The 18,260-nt window shown below is 41.3% G+C and overlaps 1 protein-coding gene across 5 annotated transcripts; it reads right to left on the bottom strand.

The window, feature by feature from the left end:
- Positions 1–58: 58 nt before the first annotated feature.
- znf362a (zinc finger protein 362a) lies at positions 59–16,734 on the bottom strand. Of its 5 annotated transcripts, none has more exons than XM_023837625.2 (9): positions 16,430–16,734; positions 12,533–12,596; positions 7,610–7,856; positions 6,909–7,215; positions 4,600–4,824; positions 2,916–2,994; positions 2,238–2,396; positions 1,814–1,901; positions 59–1,369 (listed from the first exon to the last, which is right to left on the bottom strand). In XM_023837625.2, the coding sequence occupies exons 2-9, from the start codon at positions 12,593–12,595 to the stop codon at positions 1,302–1,304; spliced, it is 1,236 nt and encodes a 411-aa protein (XP_023693393.1). In that variant the 5' UTR covers position 12,596; positions 16,430–16,734; the 3' UTR covers positions 59–1,301. The 5 variants fall into 5 exon arrangements, with proteins under 5 accessions (XP_023693393.1, XP_023693394.1, XP_023693395.1 ...); XM_023837626.2 differs by lacking the exon at positions 16,430–16,734 and adding an exon at positions 15,715–16,087; XM_023837627.2 differs by lacking the exon at positions 16,430–16,734 and adding an exon at positions 15,720–16,087.
- Positions 16,735–18,260: the final 1,526 nt, after the last annotated feature.

Below are 18,260 nucleotides of genomic sequence, written 5' to 3'. Positions count from 1 at the left end.
TTTGAAAAGTCGTGGCTTTTGGTATCAGACACTGCAAAATGTATATAGTACCACAATGCAGGACAAAGGAAAATGCATTTTTAATAACTAGACATATATAATCAATTTCATATAGAAAATGGATAATAACAGTTATGTATTTTACAATGTATTCATGCTAAGGAATAAAAATACATACAGTACAAACAAAACCTGGAAAAAATATACAATGGTAATACAATTAAGGCTTACACATGTATAAAATAAAGGTGAATTGTTATTATTTGGACATGAATAAATGGGTAATAAGATATGGTCATCTGTTTCTACACAAACATATCTATACAAACTTAACAGGACACCCCAAAGCAGAAACACACTAATTTTTAAATAAAAAAAATGGGTGCAAGTTACCTCGGTAACAAACACACATGTTCCCATTTAATTCATGAAAACAAAGGCAGAGTTAGGAGACACGGTCTGTAATTCTTGGCATAGAGAGCTCTGAGGTTTAAACATCAGGGCCGGGACACTGCAGGCCCGTCGCTGTATTTTGCGTGTGTTTGGCCCAATAACACGCTGATTCTTTTTTCCCCCCCAAACCAACCAGTTTTTAACTGCTATCTTCTGGCGCCACAACCTGCACAGTGTAACCAGGCAAAGCAGGAAAGCAGGGAAGTACCAGAAAGCTGCACTCTGACGGCACCTACGGCTGCTCCAGGTTGGAGTCCTGCTTTCAGGTACCTGGGTCAGTCAGTGGGTTGCATCCAGGCTGTGGTTGGATTGAGAGCATCCTACTGGGGGTGCTGGGGGGGGGGGGGGGGGAATGGTTCTTCGGCTGAGGTTCTGCTGGCTATATGAGAACTGTGACCAGTTATGGACGACGACACATCCCAGTACATAAGGAACAGTCTGCTTCGACTCTGGAAGGTCAAAATGTTTTGAGAAGAAAAGTCAATAGATGTATTTTAAAAAGAGATACATTTTTAAGTTAAAAAAGTTTTTTTTTTTCCATTTTAACTGCATATTCTAGATCTGTTACACAACAGTAATGATCTGTACACAGTGACAGAGAATCCACAGGAGTGAAATGGTGTGAGAGAAGCAAGGACTCTTTGGAGTGGAACAAGATGTAAAGTTTGGCTGTTCGGAAGCCAGGGAACGAGTGTCGTCTTAGCAGAATTGTCCTTATGCAACATGTAAACAAAGCAGAAAGTGTACAGGGTAGAGCCTCTGTTTCTTTCATAATTCCCATGCTTAGAATTTAGCTGCCCAAAGAATGTTTTATTTATTTAACTCTTTTTTTTTTTGGCCGGTTTCTTTCACACTTGGCCTGAAAGTGCTGTAAAATAATCTTTGGAGGTGCCAACTCTTCCCCTTGGATACAAACCTTGAGGGGAAAAGGGGTTAAAGAAAATACTTTTCAATAGCTTATTTTTTCCATAATTATGAAGTAAAAATACTGTCTAGAACATGTTTGAAGGCCTCACATTGGGGGGTGACACCACTGGGATCAAGGAACATCTTAGGACAAACCTGTAAGGGTTGCCCTCAAAACCTAATGAGGAGGGTGAGAATGTGGATGTGGGCCTGAATTGTGCTGGGATTGGGGCTGCTTCACTAAGGGTGAAAGTGGCTGGGGGTGTGGTGAGAGGGGGGAATGGTCCAATCAGAGTGGCTGGGGGCGTGGTGGGAGGGGGGAATGGTCCAATCAGAGTGGCTGGGGGCGTGGTGAGAGGGGGGCATGGTCCAATCAGAGTGGCTGGGGGCGTGGTGAGAGGGGGGCATGGCACGGCATGGTCCAATCAGATTAGGGAAATACGGATAGGGATACTGGGAGACTCGGTCCTCTGAGGGGAGTGGTGGGTGACCAGATGCTCCACCACCGTGTGTTTAGACATGTGCTTCATCAGGTAGGTCTCCTGGGGAGGAAGAAGGAACAATCAGTTATGAGAAGTTTATGAAAGTTCTTACCATTAGATGTTGATGAACAAAAGAAAACCCATTTAAATCTTTCCTAAGTGAAATGTCATAGAGGCCACAGAGAAGCACTGCATTGCAGAGAAGAACCGGACAGCACGACTCTGCATTACAGGCTAGATTTCTCGGGTTGCAGTGTTGGCAGCGCACTGTTATCCAGAGTACTGGGATTCTTCATCACGGATATTTGGGCAACTTACATGCTTGTGCCAACTGTTGTTTTGTTTTTGGTGTGGGACGGCGGTGGCGGCGAAGCCGGCCCGGGTGCGCATGCTCACCGACGTGTACGCCCGTCCGCACATGCTGCAGCAGTACGCCTTGGCGTTCTTGATGGCATGGGCCGACAGGTGGCGCTGCAGGGACGCCGAGTCTGAGTAAGCCCGGTAGCAGTTCGGACACTTGTACGGTTTGTCTTTGTTGTGCTGCCTCTGGTGGGACTGGGAGGTGGGGGAGAGAAACCGTGGTCCATCAGAACCTGGGTGTCACGTGTCATTGTATGGAGGGGATGAGAACTGGGTCATAGCATTGCCACCTGAATTGTTTGGGTAACCAGTTGTTTAACCCCTAAGTAAAGATGAGGTTAGGCAACTCATAAAACCAGCCTCGTCCACATCTACTAAAAGCAAAGCCATTCACCTACAGAACAGCTTTTTCCCTACAGCCGTAGGCCACAGCAACAGCCATTGACTTTGTCCTGGTCATCTAACCACCTGCTGCTACATTACACTAAATATAATATGCCCCTCCAGCCCATCTACAGAACCTGCTGCAAAACTGCATTGCACTAGGCACCTTATCTGCCCGGTATCTTATCTATGTACATAATTTATTGATTCCTTGATTGATTCCTTAATTGATTTCCTTGATTGTCCTTGCTTGTTTTTGCACAGCACTGCAAAGTTTTTTTTTTGTGTTTTGCAGCGAGAATGCGGTTGAGGGTGAGGCTTTGGGTCTACCTGGAGGTTGGAGAGCTGGGTAAAAGCCTTTTCACAGCCTGGGTGAGCACACTTGTAGGGCCGGTCCCCGGTGTGAATTCTGCAGGGGGAACAAGCATCCATTAGCTTAACCAGCCAGCACTGAACTGGTTAAGCGACAACAAAATCGTGGAATTTATCAAAGTTTGCAGGGGTCTCATTTATCTAATTTCTCAAAGTTTGCACAGAACAATTCCTAGTTGTGTGCATATGAATCGCCTGTACGTACAGGTAAACTGGTATACAGTATATCACGCATGCATACAAACAGCCGTACAAAGTGAATGCTGGTAAATCTCACACATTCCAAGTATGACTGTGTGTGCACAGAAATACCCTCAATGAGTCATATATGGAAATAACCACCGCATAACACGTCGATCTGCACGACAGGAGAACGTGTTGCAGAAATGGAAACCATAAAGAGACATATACCCCTATATCCTTATTCCCCTTTGTAATATATTATGCACTATACACTTTAATTGTCATCTTGCAACTGTATTTTGCTATTAAGAAATAAAGTTAAAAACAAAATATACCATAAAGGGGGGAAAATGGAACTTTACTGAGAATGAGGTGTAATTTTTGCTGGACGTACTAGAATATCAGGCCTAACGGTTTGGGAAGTGCACTTGTAATTGAAAGATTGCTGGTTCGAATCCCAGACCAGCAAGGCAGCACTGAGGTACCCTGAGCAAGGTACCGCCCCCAAGCACTGCTCCCTGGGTGCTGAATTAGCTGCCCCCTGCTATGTCACGATGTCACATATGGGTTAAATGCAGAGGACACATTTCGTTGTTGTTCACTGTGGGCTGTGATGTGTCAACAAGGATTACTGATCACCTAATTCTAAAAAAAAAAAACAAAAAAAAACAGGTATTGTTTGGAGACTTTACCAGTGGACTGTCAAAGAAAGAGATGGACCCAGCATGGGAATGGGTGACATATGCAGTTACTGCTGTGTCACCTGAGATGAGAACGGATGGATGAGGCCAGGATTTCAGAAACAGGTAAGAGAGTTTTCTGGTTGTGATTAACTGTCTGCAGAAAAAAAATGTGTGTCATATGCCGCAGTAAACTAACAAGTGAATGATGCCTGAAAATGAATTGAGCTACACGTCAGTTGCCTTGTAAAGCACACATTTAGTGACAGTGATATATTGTTTCTTTGGGCATGGACCTTATAAGACAGGGTGGATAATCTTATCCAGAAAGGGCCGGTGTGTGTGCGGGTTTTCGCTACAACTCCCTAATTAAATTACTAATAAGAGGACTGATTGGCTGAAGAGTCCTCACACCTGGGTTTGAATAGCTGACCTAAATGTTATCTCAAAAAGCTGCAAACACACCAGCCCTTTGCGGATAAGTTTGCCAATCCCTGTTATAAGATATCAGAATAATTCATTATGGCAATTAGCATGACCTGCCTGCACGTATTTTTATGTGGACTTAACTAGATCATTCTATTTGTTTATCAAGGCTGAAAAATAAGTGGGAGTATCCTATGTGCTTCTCTGGGTTTTGTGTGTATGCATGGTTGGAAATATTCGTAATAAATAAATTGATAGCAACCTATGCATAAAAATGTGCATAAGCACGGTTCACAGTGTTGATAAATGAGACCCCAAGTATGAGGAGGGGCACAGCACCCCCTGCTGGCTACCTGGTGTGCTGCTGCAGGTGTGAGAGCTGCCGGAAGGACTTCTCACAGTAGGAACAGTGGTAGGGCTTGACACCCAAGTGTATGCGCAGGTGCTGGGCCAGGTAGGACGCGTTGGCGAAGGACTTGGAACAGTGCGGACACTTGTGTGCCTTGGCTTCTGTGTGGGATTTTGAGTGGATCTGCATGTCAGACTTGGAGAAGAAGGTCAGGGGACACATCTTGCACCTGTAGGGAAAGAAGTCAGGGACCTTTTACACATATCACACCAACCCTGTTTACTCCCTACTATCAGCACACCGTAAAATCTTTATCATGCAAGTCTGTCCTCCGTCCTCCGTATGTGACTCTGGCTGTGTCACTCTATCAACTACAGTAGTGCCTGTGGTTCACGAACACATCGGCCTACGAACAATTTGGTTCGCGTACAAAATATAGTCGACGAACAGATTCCTCAACCTTTTTGTTTATGCTAATGAAGCACCGGCAGGACGCATGTCCCCGCATGTCCCAGCATGTCCCCGCATGTCCCAGCATGCAGTTGTAAATAGCCCTTGTATTGTGTTGTTGTTAATGTTAATGGTTACATTTCCCTATTGTCGAGCGTGTGTTTGCCCGTGTCTTGTGTGTACCGGGTCCGATCCTCGCAAGTATTTGGCGTGTGTAAATCTTCCACCGTGTATAAATCTTCCACCACGTGTAAATCTTCCACCATGTGTGCATCTTGCATTTCGGCGTCTGACAGCCTTGTGTCTGTGTATTTCAGTTCAGTGCTCGTTGGGTTCCTGTTGTGGCCCTTTTAAGGACTGTTAATAAAGAGCATGATTTCTCCAGAAAGCAAGTCTCCATGTCTCTCTGCTTTCGCGATGCCTCCGTCCGTCCGTGGCCACACTATATTGTGTTTTTACTATAAAAACCAAGAAATTAATTACAAAAATTATTTGGTAGGCTTGTGAACGAATTAATCGAATTTCAATGCTTTCTTATGGGAAAAATTGCCTTGGTTCACGTACAAATTGGTTTGTGACCACCTTCCTGGAATGGATTGTGTTCATGAACCGCAAGCACCACTGTATGTGGTTTTCTGCAGAGAGACCCGGCTTCGGTGAGTCAGAATCCCACTGCATGCTTGAGTGTCTCACTGCAGAAAGGCTAAGGATTTAGCTCTGCACATGAAGCACTAATGGAAATGAACAAAATGGCCATTTCACAAGTCATACAATAACTTTATGATGTCCCATATACAGCAGGCATCAAACTCTACAACGACCCCCTCTTAACATGACAGCGGCCTGTTTTCTCATTTGTAACGTTCATATGGTCCAAAGTAGTGATGGGCAAATGAACCTTCATGAACCGTTTGCTGTATTTTTTGACCTCACTAGATGGCGCTCTTGGCTTGCTTTGGGGCATGCTTTGAGCCCTTTTTTGAACAGGCAGCACCAGTGGAGTCAAAAAATAAATCAAATGGTTCATAAGTATCATTTTGCCCATCACTGGTCCAAAGAGCAAAGCAGTCTGCCAGTGAAAATAAAATGCCTGTTTAATAATTGATACTTTATTGATCCCCGTGGGGAAATTGTTTTTTTACACCTCCCTCAACTTGCTCTTTGTAGAGTAAGCTATCTGCAGAGGGCAGCCACCCGTAGCGGCGCCCAGGGAGCTGGGGGTTAAGGGTCTTGCTCAAGGACCCGCAGACGTGCTGAGGCTGGGTTTGAACCGGCGACCTTGTGATTATAGGTACACAGGCTTAGCCCACTGAGCCACACGCTGCCCTTTAGTCAGTTTTGTCAGTTCGTCACAAATTAGGTACTGAAACGCAAGAATTTGGGTAATATTCCCTGCCTACAGAAGCCACAGAGTCTTTATGCCACATTCACACAATTCACTCTGCCTTCCATCCTGCTCCCTTTGTCACTGGCACACAGGTTTTACTGGGCTGGGTCTCTTTCAAAGCTTCACGCTATTGCAACTGAAATGAGTCAGCAGTGTCGTCAAAGGCAAGCCCGTCGGTTGGCGTAACTGAAAACGAGCCACTCTGGAGCATGAACGTGACCGGACACAGAGATAATCATACCTAAAGGCATCTGCCGAATGACTGCACATGAACTACAGAGACACGTCACCGCTGTCAGTGTCGAGCTACGATGAAAAGCACTGACACGTGAAAATGGCTGGCAAACATTCACTACTTTCCCCTTGATGGAGTGTTAATTGCAAGAAGCATTTTAAAAGCGATTTGTGTGAGGCCTGGAAAGATAACGCTGATGCTGAGTATTGTGTGAGCGTTTCTCTCGCACCAATTTCCTAACCTGTAGGTCTTCCCCTCTTTCATGGGGATAGTTCCTTCGGTGCCTGAGGCAAGAATGGGGTAGGGCACCACAAACAGGGGGCCAGAGGGGTTCTCTGCCTTGATCTTCTTGCGTCCGCGTTCCATCTTTGGGGGTGGGCCCAACAGGCCTGCCAGGCCCGCACAGTTCTTAAAGGATTCCACGCCAGGGTGGCTGGCCAGTCCTGAGATGATGTTGGGAGACGCAGCTCCGCCCATTCGGCTCTGGCTGCTGCAGATGGGCGTGGTTGGGGTTGTGGCCTCTGAGGTTCGAGAGGCTAGTGACAGACCTGATGTGGGAGTCATAGTAGGAGGGCATGTCATACACATTCAGATTTCATAGTTTTCGCCATCGGTAGTGAGTGATATTTCACAGATTAAACACTAGGCAACAGTAAAGTTTGTTATTATTATTATTTCACTTTAACTCTATCCCTATCTCTATTGTGTGTCCTGAATCCCAGGACACACAAACAAGACTGGCAGGTCTGACTGAACAGTTCATCCAAGCAGCTGTACCAAGAGACACCTACGTTCCACATCATGAACAACGCAGATGCCTACAGCTGGAATCTCTATTGAGTTTTTTAGTCAATCAAGAGACACAGCATCATAATATCCTAATATGATGTGGGAAAATGCCCCAGGATTCCCACTGATAATGCCACCCCCCCACCCCGGTACCTGACAGAGTGCTGGAGGTAGGGCGGGTGTGCAGAGCGAGATCAGGCTGGGATGGGCTGTGGGAGTGAAGAGCAGGCACCTGCTGGAATTTTGGGACCGGAATCGCATGCTGTCCACCATCCAAGGACGATGGAGGCACCAGCAGAGGCTGCTGGGAAGGGAGTGTGGTGGGGGGCAGGTGCGGAGGCCGGATCTTCTCGGCCATCAGCTGCTCCTTGATTTTGTTAATCAGCACCAAATTGTCTAGCTGGCAAAGGAGACACACGGTAGGGAAACGTCATCGCAAATTCCGTTATGAATCAATAGCAGCAATCAAAGTCTCGAGCACAAGCTGGAAGGGTGGAGTGACCCTGTAATAACTAAGACCCAGTTCTGGTGGTCTTGCTGTGTTTTGAGCTAGTCTGTTTTTCTTTTCTTTTTGGAATTGAACCACAGAGGAAGAGCCCCCTGAAGCCTGGCTGCCTCAGTAGGTGTCCCCCCTCCCCACCATTTTCATTGGCTCTCAGCGACGTTGATCATAGAATGTGGAACATTTACACAAATGTAGTCGAAGAGGTCACAGTGTGTGAGTATAATTTTAATAGTTCCCAGAATCACATGCATATACACAAACCCTAATTACATTTAAGAAGACCCTGTTACAACTGAGATTCTAGTTGCATGGCAAGAAAAAAACCTAAAATAATAATCAGAGTCAGGGGCGCCGTAAGGGCAGGGAAAGTTAGGACGATTCCAAGGGCCCCTAAGTGACAGGGGTCCTAAAAAATTTGGAAAATAACTGGATTGGTCTGGACTGGGGGGCCCAGTATGATATGCTTTCATGGGACCCAAAATCTTTAGCAATGCCCGTGCTCACAGTTACAGTGTTTTCCTGTGTGGGCTTGGGGACTGGCTGTGAATATGGGTAGATAACATTATGCTAGTAGACTAACAGTTAGCCGGCTGGTTGGTTAAATCCTGGCATTTTTAAGTGCATTTATTCCCTGTCGGGGTAGTCAGGAAAAATGCCCACCGATCAATAGTCTTAATTATCTCCTTAAAAGCACCGAGGTAAATGGACTTCCAAAAATGGATCATATTTAAAACAGTATTAGTATATAAACGTTCCCGTACAAAACTGACATTAACAATAAGCAGTCCATATGGAACACACACGCATAGCACTGTTAGGTCATTCATTTCTGTTAGCAGACTCTTATTTAAAGCAACACTGAAGTAAGGCAAATAGTACATTGATATGACTTAACATGGACATTGTAATAAAATCCTTGATGCTGGAGATCGCATGGCTGCGTGCTGATCATACACATCCGTCAGCAACAGGTATAAGTAATCTTTCTGAGAACCTCTCCAGAGTAAAGAACAAGCTTTGAGAACTTTATTATTATTTATTTATTATTATTATTAATTATTTATTATTATTATTATTATTATTAATACATGGTATTCATGATGCTATTGCTCTGTGACCTGAAACAATGGCAGCATTAATTCCTTACTCTTCATCCTGTCTGTGGTATAATACTACTGGTATTCCACAGGCAGTTAAATCACAACAATCTTGTGGTATTGCCTCCATGATGAACGAGAGGCAGTCGTGCGTTTCCGCACAGACTCAGTGTGTGGAGAAGCACGCCCCCTCGTGCTGTGCACATTCTGCCCCCGCCGTGCACATTCCCTAAAGTTAATCACGGATGTCAGAGGTGTCACACTTCCTTTCTTTGCCTCAGTGCAAGCTTGGGAGGTACCGTGGTATGTTTGGCTATGTCCCGTCCCCCCCCCCACTCCAAGCCCCCCACTCAGAGAATTTTATTGCCAAGAATAATGAAGCAGTGTTGCTTTTGGAAAATACTGTTAAAATTCCATATGGTATAACTGTATGAAAAATTAGATACCACCCAAACCTACTAGAGAGACTGTAATGGTCAAGGTATTTAAATATTAAATAAAAATTAAATATATATATATATTTTGCATTTCCATATTGCTTTGTCTCATATTGATTTTATTTTTTGAGTTATTAAACACCTATAACATTTATAAGCCTGGAGTTGGTTAAACAGCAGTATGACAAAGAATATTCTGTAAATTCTAACAGAATTTCTGTGGTTGCCTTATCACAAAGTTACGAGTAATCTTTCTGAGAACCTCTCCAAAGTAAAGAACAAGCTTTGAGAAATCATTCATGGTCTTGCTCTGTCAGTTTAAATTCATTACCATAGAGAACATCTATCAACCAACCAATGTTTCCCCAAACTCTGTTAATTACTAATTAGAGCTCATTTGACTGAAGGAACAAGTGGATGAGGGAGCTTGATAAGACAGGTTCTCTGTTAAAGACTGCAAAGCAATAAGGAATATGAAATATGATTGGCATTCCACAGACCCAGATTACATATTTTGTCAAATGGGTTTTTGTGATTGTTAAATTAGTTACCATATATCAAAAAATCAATTCAGCTAAAGTTATACTTAAGCAGTTTAACCTTTAATTTTCTTGACCAATATACCAAAAGCACAGAATATTATATTCATATACGTGTATAAACTTAAAACTGTAAGACTGTAAAATTTATAAAACAGCTGAAATTGCCGGCTTAATGTACTCATTCCTGCCGTCCTCAGTGATTTGCATCAGAGATTATTGTTACCAGAACACTCTGTACTATGTTATATCATGACATTGATCTTGGCAGACGATACTACTGCTTATTTGAATGTGTGACTCAGACGAGCATCAGAGATGCATTTATAAATACACAGTAATCGTCAGGGGAATGACTATAGGTAAGAAGACAGGTGATGATGAGTCATCCGCTAAAGTAAATATGGTCAAAACAAAAAGTACATCTTGTCAGGCGCTTATGTCCAACAAAGAATGCAGGAGATGCAGCCAGAGGTGTTCCATCCCTCAGAGCTACAGTATGGAAGCTGAGTGACACCAGGTGGGCTTGTAGGGTCCCTGCGTGCTGCAGACCAAAGGAGAGACTGCCTGCAGTTCTGTGTCCTAAATGAGAATGACGACGAAACAGGAGAGACAGGTCTGTGGAGACATGGAGCCATTAGCTGAACTGATTTTATCTTTATCGGCCCAACTGACAAAATTTCTCATAAAAAGAATTTATATATGATTTATCTATAAAAATTTTATTTCAGTTTGCAGTCCATTCAATTTGTTGTCTCTTTCATGTTTAAGAGGAATCCTAAGGGAATTTTCGGCAAAATTGGAGCACTTAAGTTAAAAATAATAATTAAAAAAAAAGATTTATTGTGATAGACTGATAGACTTACGAGTAAATGAATCATGATAAAATATTTGGTCATATTTGTCATATTTTCTCATATTAGCCAGCAATAAGTGCACTTATCCCCATTTTCAGAAGTCAGGAGAAACACTCACAGATCAGTACCTTAATCACCTCCTTATAAGCACTGAGGTCAATGAACTTCCAGAAACGGATCATATTTCTTCATCAGTATAAAAACCTGCCCTTACAAAACTGTCCCTAACAATAAGCAGTGCATAAGTAACATAATACACGAGTAGAACTTTTTATATTTATTTATATAGCAAGCACTTTATCTAAAGCATCACAGAAGTGAGGCAAATACATTAATAAACCATCTGACTTAGTGAAGGCTTGGCTTTGGAAAAACATATTTCCTCCAAAACAGGTACTAATGCCTTTAAAACTTACTTTTATTTGTAAGGCATATTCCTAAGGACCTGTTTAGCACCCCCTGATGGCCGTATGATGCAAACTGCTTTTTGAGTCACTGGACAACTCTTAAGCAAAACTACCAGTCGCAAAGCAGTGTGACAGCAGTGTGACATCTTCCGATGAGCAATTTTTTATTTTTTTTTTTATTTGCAAATGTGGTTTCTTTGATCGAAAAAGCAACCGGAAATCACAATCATGTCTAGTTAAATGTGAACTGAAACAGATCCCTTTTGAGATAACTTTTCTCACATAAGCTAAACAGAAACAATGAAACCTTTGCCTGGCTAATTTTACAGGTTGTTTGTTGAATTACTTTTTAAATTATTTTTAACTTGGAGGTAAGAACACAAAACTGATTTTATGAAACTGGTCCCTTTGAGCTCCATCCCATTTGATGTCTAAAAGTGTATGGTGACTGACTACTGTAATTCACCCCACTCTCCACCAGGGGACAGAAAAACACTTTTTGAGAATCTTTTTGAGAATGTCCACATCCTGTAAACCAGGGGTAGGCAAACTTTATGGCCCAAAGACCACATTAAATCTTTTAATTGTAAGGCAGGTCACTTCCGTTATAGATGGCCTAACATAAATTTAATCATATGTGCACTTATAATATAACTAATATGATAAGGAATGGACACCATGCAATTATGAATACATATAAAAATACATAATCTGAAAATTAAATTGTGTGCATTGTCCCCCATAGTCTACCGCTTAAAGCACAATGTACAGGACATGTCTGTGTCATTTCGTTTTTGTTATTAGTCTGTTTATACTACACTTTGTATTTTGAACATCCTCAGCAGAATCATTAATAAACATGTATTGCAAGATAATGCAGAAGTATTCCAAAATCTCACAAGAGTTAATGAGGAAAAACTTAAAAGAAAACGGGATTTCTCTTCAACGAGAGCAGTGTGGCTGATCTAGTGCCATCGAGTGCCCTGGATGACTATGTACACAGTTTGCACAAGATCACCATAAACTGAAACAATTAACAAATGTTGTTTGATTAATCGTTGGTTTAAAGGGCTGATTAAAGTTGCTGGCAGTGCGGACGCAACCTGTGGGCCATAGTTTGTCCTATTCTGCTCTAACCGGATCGCAACACTGTGATCAGATACAGAGGGTTCTGTGACTTTATGTTTTTTTTTTTGGCGAGGGGGTGGGGGGTGGTTAACATGGGATATCTTACCTGTCCAGGCATGGCAGGTGGTGGAGGCCAGAAATATGGGTTGTTAAACCGAGGCTCGGCCATCCTGGAACGAGAAGGTGGATATTGTGTGACCATTGCCATGGCAACATCATCCAGACCATACTTCCCAAGACTGATCATCCTCCAGGAACCCAGCCATCTCAGCCACACACTGTTTGCGGGGAAACATTATCAGAGCATCGAGACACAAATAAACATGCTCCGTAATAGGTCCTAACTATAACATGGACATTTTTAAATATATGCATTATTTACTTCCTTTTTTTTTTACGTGACTGGGTTGTAAAGGGGTGGAAAATGTGCAGAAACTTTCCAGAGAATTCCCAATTCATGGGAAGTTAAGATGGGGAATTTTGGGAATATTCCAAGTTTGAAACTTTCCATGGTAATTAACAGAAATATATGGGAATTAATGGGAAAATTCCCAGAATTTTGCAACCATAATTAATAAATGGAGCTTTCAAGGAAACTCACTTCATTGCCTGCACCTACCACCGTTTATTTACTGTTGCACATTCAATAAACTTAGATTAGATTTGACATGATATGGAATAACCAGAATACTAACTGGAACAGATACATGGAGAAAGGAATCAACTTCATTCATATTAACCGTCCCTTTTTCCCCAGAAATAATCAAATTAAAAGAACAAAAGCTGCTTCTTTTATTAATACAAATATGCCCCAGTAATAAAGTGTTTTCTGAAGTAAAGAACACAAAATATTAAAGATTTTTAAATAAATACCTTTTTGTCCTTAAAACTATTTCTAAACTGAAGATTCCCCAGGAAACACACCTCTAAATGAATATGACTTGATTTCAGTGGTTTCTCTGACTGATAGCTCAATCAAGAGAGCTCAGCTGGAACGAAAGCCAGCACACAGAAACGCTGCAAGGAGCAGAATGAGGAAAACAGGTCCTGTGTTTGAGCCTGGGGTCAACGAGGGACACCAAAGTAAGTTGGATGTACCAGCAGATGGTCTTAATTAAAAGTGATCGGGCTTCACTCCAAAACGTTCTATGAGCTATCTTGACATTCTTAAAGGCTGTGTAATGGATTATGGATTTTTGTGGGGCAAATATGAGGTGATGATAAACCTAAAAGGAGACATTTGCTTAATAGTAAATTAGTCACCACAAAATTTAGTTAATCATTACTTGATCATCCATACCCTCTGAAAAAAATTAAACAAATGAATATTTACACTATGTTCACAGTTAAAAGAGGCCCCAAGAATACAAGCTCTCTGAAATGTGACATAGCATCATGCTCTGTGATATGTTACCCCATGCAGAAACACATTGTGTATTAACTGAAACAGACAACAAAGGGGTGAATTTAAGGTTGCAGTAAAACAGTCTATAGAAAATACACAACATTCCAGAATTCCAAGTCTGCGATAGACAGGAGGGAATGGCTATGAGGGAACAGACCGCGGAAATGCTTCTGAAATGTCATATAAGCAGTCAGGCATCTGTGATATGTAGTGACAATGCAAACAGATCAACACGGACTGTTATCACTATGGTGGGGAAACCAAACTTCACAATGGGCAACACGTTACAAAGTAAAACATTCCTTGGTTGAAACGTGCTAAAGTTCACACACCATTTCCTTGTTTCTACCAATTTCACGCCAACTTTTGAACCTTGTTAGCATCAAATACCAAGAAACCCCAATGAAACAGAAGAGATTAACTGTAAAAATGTGGACGCAGATCAAGACTCACCCACAAAAACAGCCTCAGAACATACAAATTTCCCAGGTAACTCTGAAAATGACACCAAGGAAATATTTCATTTTCTTCAGGCCCTGATTAATATTTCTACTCTCTGAATGATCTGAACAATGCAGCAGTTATTCAAAGACTTTGTGCAAAAGAGGTGAAACACAGACACATGATTTTCTTAAGATCAGGTAATGACTGGGCAAAGAAAAAAATACTTCAACAATCAATCTATGGAACAATACATAGAGGCTGTGAGACCATAAACTCTCTGACCTGAGGAGACACAGACATAAATGGATCATGGCTAACTTTACTAAAACAAACTACTAATGTAAACAAACTGAGACGGAGCCGTGTTTACACTCCTAAGTTCTTCGGGAATGGCAAGTTTGTGTGCACAAGGTGTGCACACATACAAAGTGTGCATCTGTGGACACACTTGTTTTTTAAGTCACATATAGACCAGAGAAAGAAAAAAGTTAGTTTTCCAAACCAACCACTGCTTCTATTTTTGTTGAATAAAAATATTTTCCCGTCATGTTTAAGCTTTCACAGTGAACCAAGTATTTATAAACAGAACGAGACTACAAGAAATGACAGAGTATATAAAAAATAACACATTCTCGAATGTCAAAAAACTATAATTTTTATATAGTATACATCTAAGACCTAATACTGTTCAAACCAACAAAAACACGATTCACACAAAAGTTAAGATTCTCTACAGAACTGTTTCAGAAATCTAAAGAATTATCCAATCTCTTCCACTTTATTATTACCAACGCAAAAGTAACCCTAAAACAACAGACACGTACTAATAGTAAAGTTGTATGAATTGTTTATAGTGTCTCAATGCTAAAGATCACAGCTGAGCAAACGCACCCCCGTTATGAGCAAATTATGGAGGCTATAGCATAATATGATTAATTCGACTATTTTACATTTCAAAATTTTCTATAATTCCAAAGAACCTTTTACACGATAATATATTAAGCTTGAAGTCAAGCCTCACAAAGGACTTCTAAGTTTACCAAAAAAAATCGACTCATTCAGTGTTGGTTTTGAAACTTAGCCTATATATGTCGCTGAAACTAGTCGACATGTCAACTAGGGATGTCACGTTAATGTATGTGAAATTCTGAAAATTTCGTTATTTCCAACTACGAAATTTGCGGCGCAACATTACACATAAAATGATTTTACAGTTCAAAGCGTCCAAACCAATCCTGTCTAACTTCATTTATCCAACAGAAATTAATTCAGCGTCAAAGAACATCATGAAAACAGATTTACGAAACGCGTTTTAACCCGCTTTTAAAAACAGTTCAGTTATATTGTGCATGCACTTTTAATAAAGACAGAAAATAATCCAGCGTGGCAAACAAGAATGATAATATAGTATACTTTATAACTAAAAAAAAAAAAGTTACCTAACTTTTCTTTTATTCTACCAGATTCTCCGGGTGCAATTCCAAATAAAACATTTCTAAATCGAAATGGATGTGAGGAGAAAAGAAACGGCGGATGCCGGTGGTCCTCCCCAGCGCCTCTCCCACATTCTCAGACAGTTTTATTAAAATTTTCAGACAAAAGGAAAACAAAAATGGCAGCCCGTCTTATTTTTATAAGGACAGGACGCCATATTCTGCAGATCCTAATTTTTACAAGCAAGAATTCGCCTTTATAAGAAAATGGATCATTCGAGCAACATGTATGTATATTTTTGTCGGGAGTTTATCAGGGTTAAGGACGTCAATGATTGTTTACGAAGCCCTTCAGGTTTGAATAGCCCGGCTCAAAAAAAAAAAAAAAAAAAAAAAAAAAAAAAAAAGACACTTCCTACAGCAATCATGCGTCTCAGAATCACATCACGTTTGATGCGCTACGCTGGAGGCTTCGCCAAATAAATCCGTCGGCAGACGCTGATTCTGCTACATTGTATCTATGTTATTTTTTCCCTCAGATGCGCTCGGAAGCTGTCTTTCTGAAACATGCGCTCGTCTTTTTTCCTCTTTTTTGGGGCATTTTGCAACTTTTTGGGAGACTCAAATCAGTCAATCCACCCGTTTTAAAATCAAACTAAATAACCCGCCCGAACCATTAAAAGTTGCCCGACGTAAAACATTGGAAGGATTTCATACAGACCTGGGAATTCGGTTGCAGGTTTAAAATAAATATATATTATAAAAGGTTAAGATGTTCTTTCTGCCTGCCTTCAATCCGAGTTAATCAGACCTTCCGGGTCGCCTACTGTTCACTTCTGGGTGCTGCAGGCGTAGAATAGCCTTCATTACCGTGCTATTGCCGGGGATTCGTTCCGTGGTATAATGTTTAATCTGCAAGAAAACTGAACACATTGGGGGAGGAAACAATGAAAAATAATAATTGTAAAAAAAACTGGTCCTGCTCCGACGCGTGGACACTGGGGGTGCAGCGTAAAGGACCCTACAAATCAACCCGGCACCGTAAATAAAACCAGCAGCGCATGGGAGAAAAAACAAAGCATGTTTGATAGTGAATAAATGTTCCTTCGGGCTGGTAACGACACACATAAAAAAAAGAATTTAGTACTTTCGTTGCTTTCACTGCCAAGGAGACATGTTATTCCATATGTGAGATTATCTTAAGTGTTGGTGGGAGATTCTGGATGGTTTGAAAATCAAAATTGTAAAAATGGCGTGTTCTTTCCCAACATTGCCTTCATTTTTCTCTATCGTTTGTTTAATATTTATAGGCGAAACCCGACACAAATTCTGCATATACCAGGCCCCAAAGCTGCGTATTGCACCACCCACATCCAGTGGAAACAGGTGATCGTGCATCCATTTTAAATTGCCCTTTCTTTCCCGGAGCATGACATCTATAATTCCAGCGACACTGTTCTTCTGATCATTATAGGCGTCCGTATAACGGAAAAATGTTTTTACTTAACAGTATATCAACGTTTTTATTACTTCGCCAGTAACTACTTTTAAGGGAACCCTTAATCAAATCAAATATGAAACATCAACAATATTTTGCAGATGGAAAAATGTTTACTAAAATACAACAGGTAATAAATGCTGTCCGTTGGCTGTTATGACGTGCTTGGGGTAGGGGCTGCAGCCCAGGGCCCGTATTCACAAATCATCCTAAGGCTAAAAGTAGCTCCTCACTTGCCTATTTAGGAGAAATTCCCCAATAAAGGGTGTCAGTCCTAAATGTAGGACTCCTGTTTTTTTTTTTTTTTTTACTAAGACCAATTCTCAAACATATCGTCGCAAAATGACTGCTTTCAATCCACGTCGCAATGTCTTGGAAACATTAAACGAACGCTGAATTACTTAAAGGATACCGCCTCATTCGGGTGGGAGTAATGATTGTTGTGGAGTTTGTGAGGGACGCAGTAACATCTCAAATAAACAGAAACAACCCCATCATATAGCCTACAGTGGAAACCGCTTATAGTGATCATTATATATTTTACTTTTTTTCTTTTTCTTTGCGTCTCAGGCAGATTATCATCTAATTAACATTTGTATATTTATTACATGAATATAAGGTAATAAAACGGACAGTGTTGCTATTCAGTGAATTTTATTGACTCGTTCAAAATACATTACAGATGTTTCAAACGATTTTCCAATTACAGTATTGTACAAATTAAATTACTGAAGTGTATATAATTCAAATACGCTATAATACAGTAATGATCTTCTATAGCCTATTTCTATCCACCCATCCATCCATTTTCTGAAACCGATTGTTCTGTTCATGGTCGCCGGGGGAGGGAGGGTGTCCGGACCCTATCAAGGAGGTTACTGGGCCAAGGTGGGGGAAACGCGCGCAGGATGGGGTGCCAATCCGTCACAGGGCACACTCACACACCAGTCAACCACACACTCACACCTATGGCTAATTTGGTAACTCCAATTAGCCTCAGCATATTTTTGGACTGTGGGGGGAAACCTGAGCACCCAAAGGAAAACCCCACGAC

Source organism: Paramormyrops kingsleyae, chromosome 8 (genome assembly GCF_048594095.1).
Source record: "Paramormyrops kingsleyae isolate MSU_618 chromosome 8, PKINGS_0.4, whole genome shotgun sequence".
In the NCBI taxonomy this organism is placed as follows: Eukaryota; Metazoa; Chordata; class Actinopteri; order Osteoglossiformes; family Mormyridae; genus Paramormyrops; species Paramormyrops kingsleyae.
This window is presented reverse-complemented; position numbering and strand designations above follow the sequence as displayed.

What these genes read in the sequence shown, in the direction of transcription:
- znf362a (XM_023837625.2), bottom strand. Translation starts at nt 12,595, where the DNA reads ATGGCCGAGCCTCGGTTTAACAACCCATATTTCTGGCCTCCACCACCT. An exon ending in CACCTGCCATGCCTGGACAG is followed by an intron (nt 7,857 to 12,532) that starts GTAAGATATCCC and finishes CTCCTTTGCCAG; the next exon opens with CTAGACAATTTGGTGCTGAT. An exon ending in CACCTGCAGCAGCACACCAG is followed by an intron (nt 2,995 to 4,599) that starts GTAGCCAGCAGG and finishes TTCCCCCTGCAG; the next exon opens with AATTCACACCGGGGACCGGC.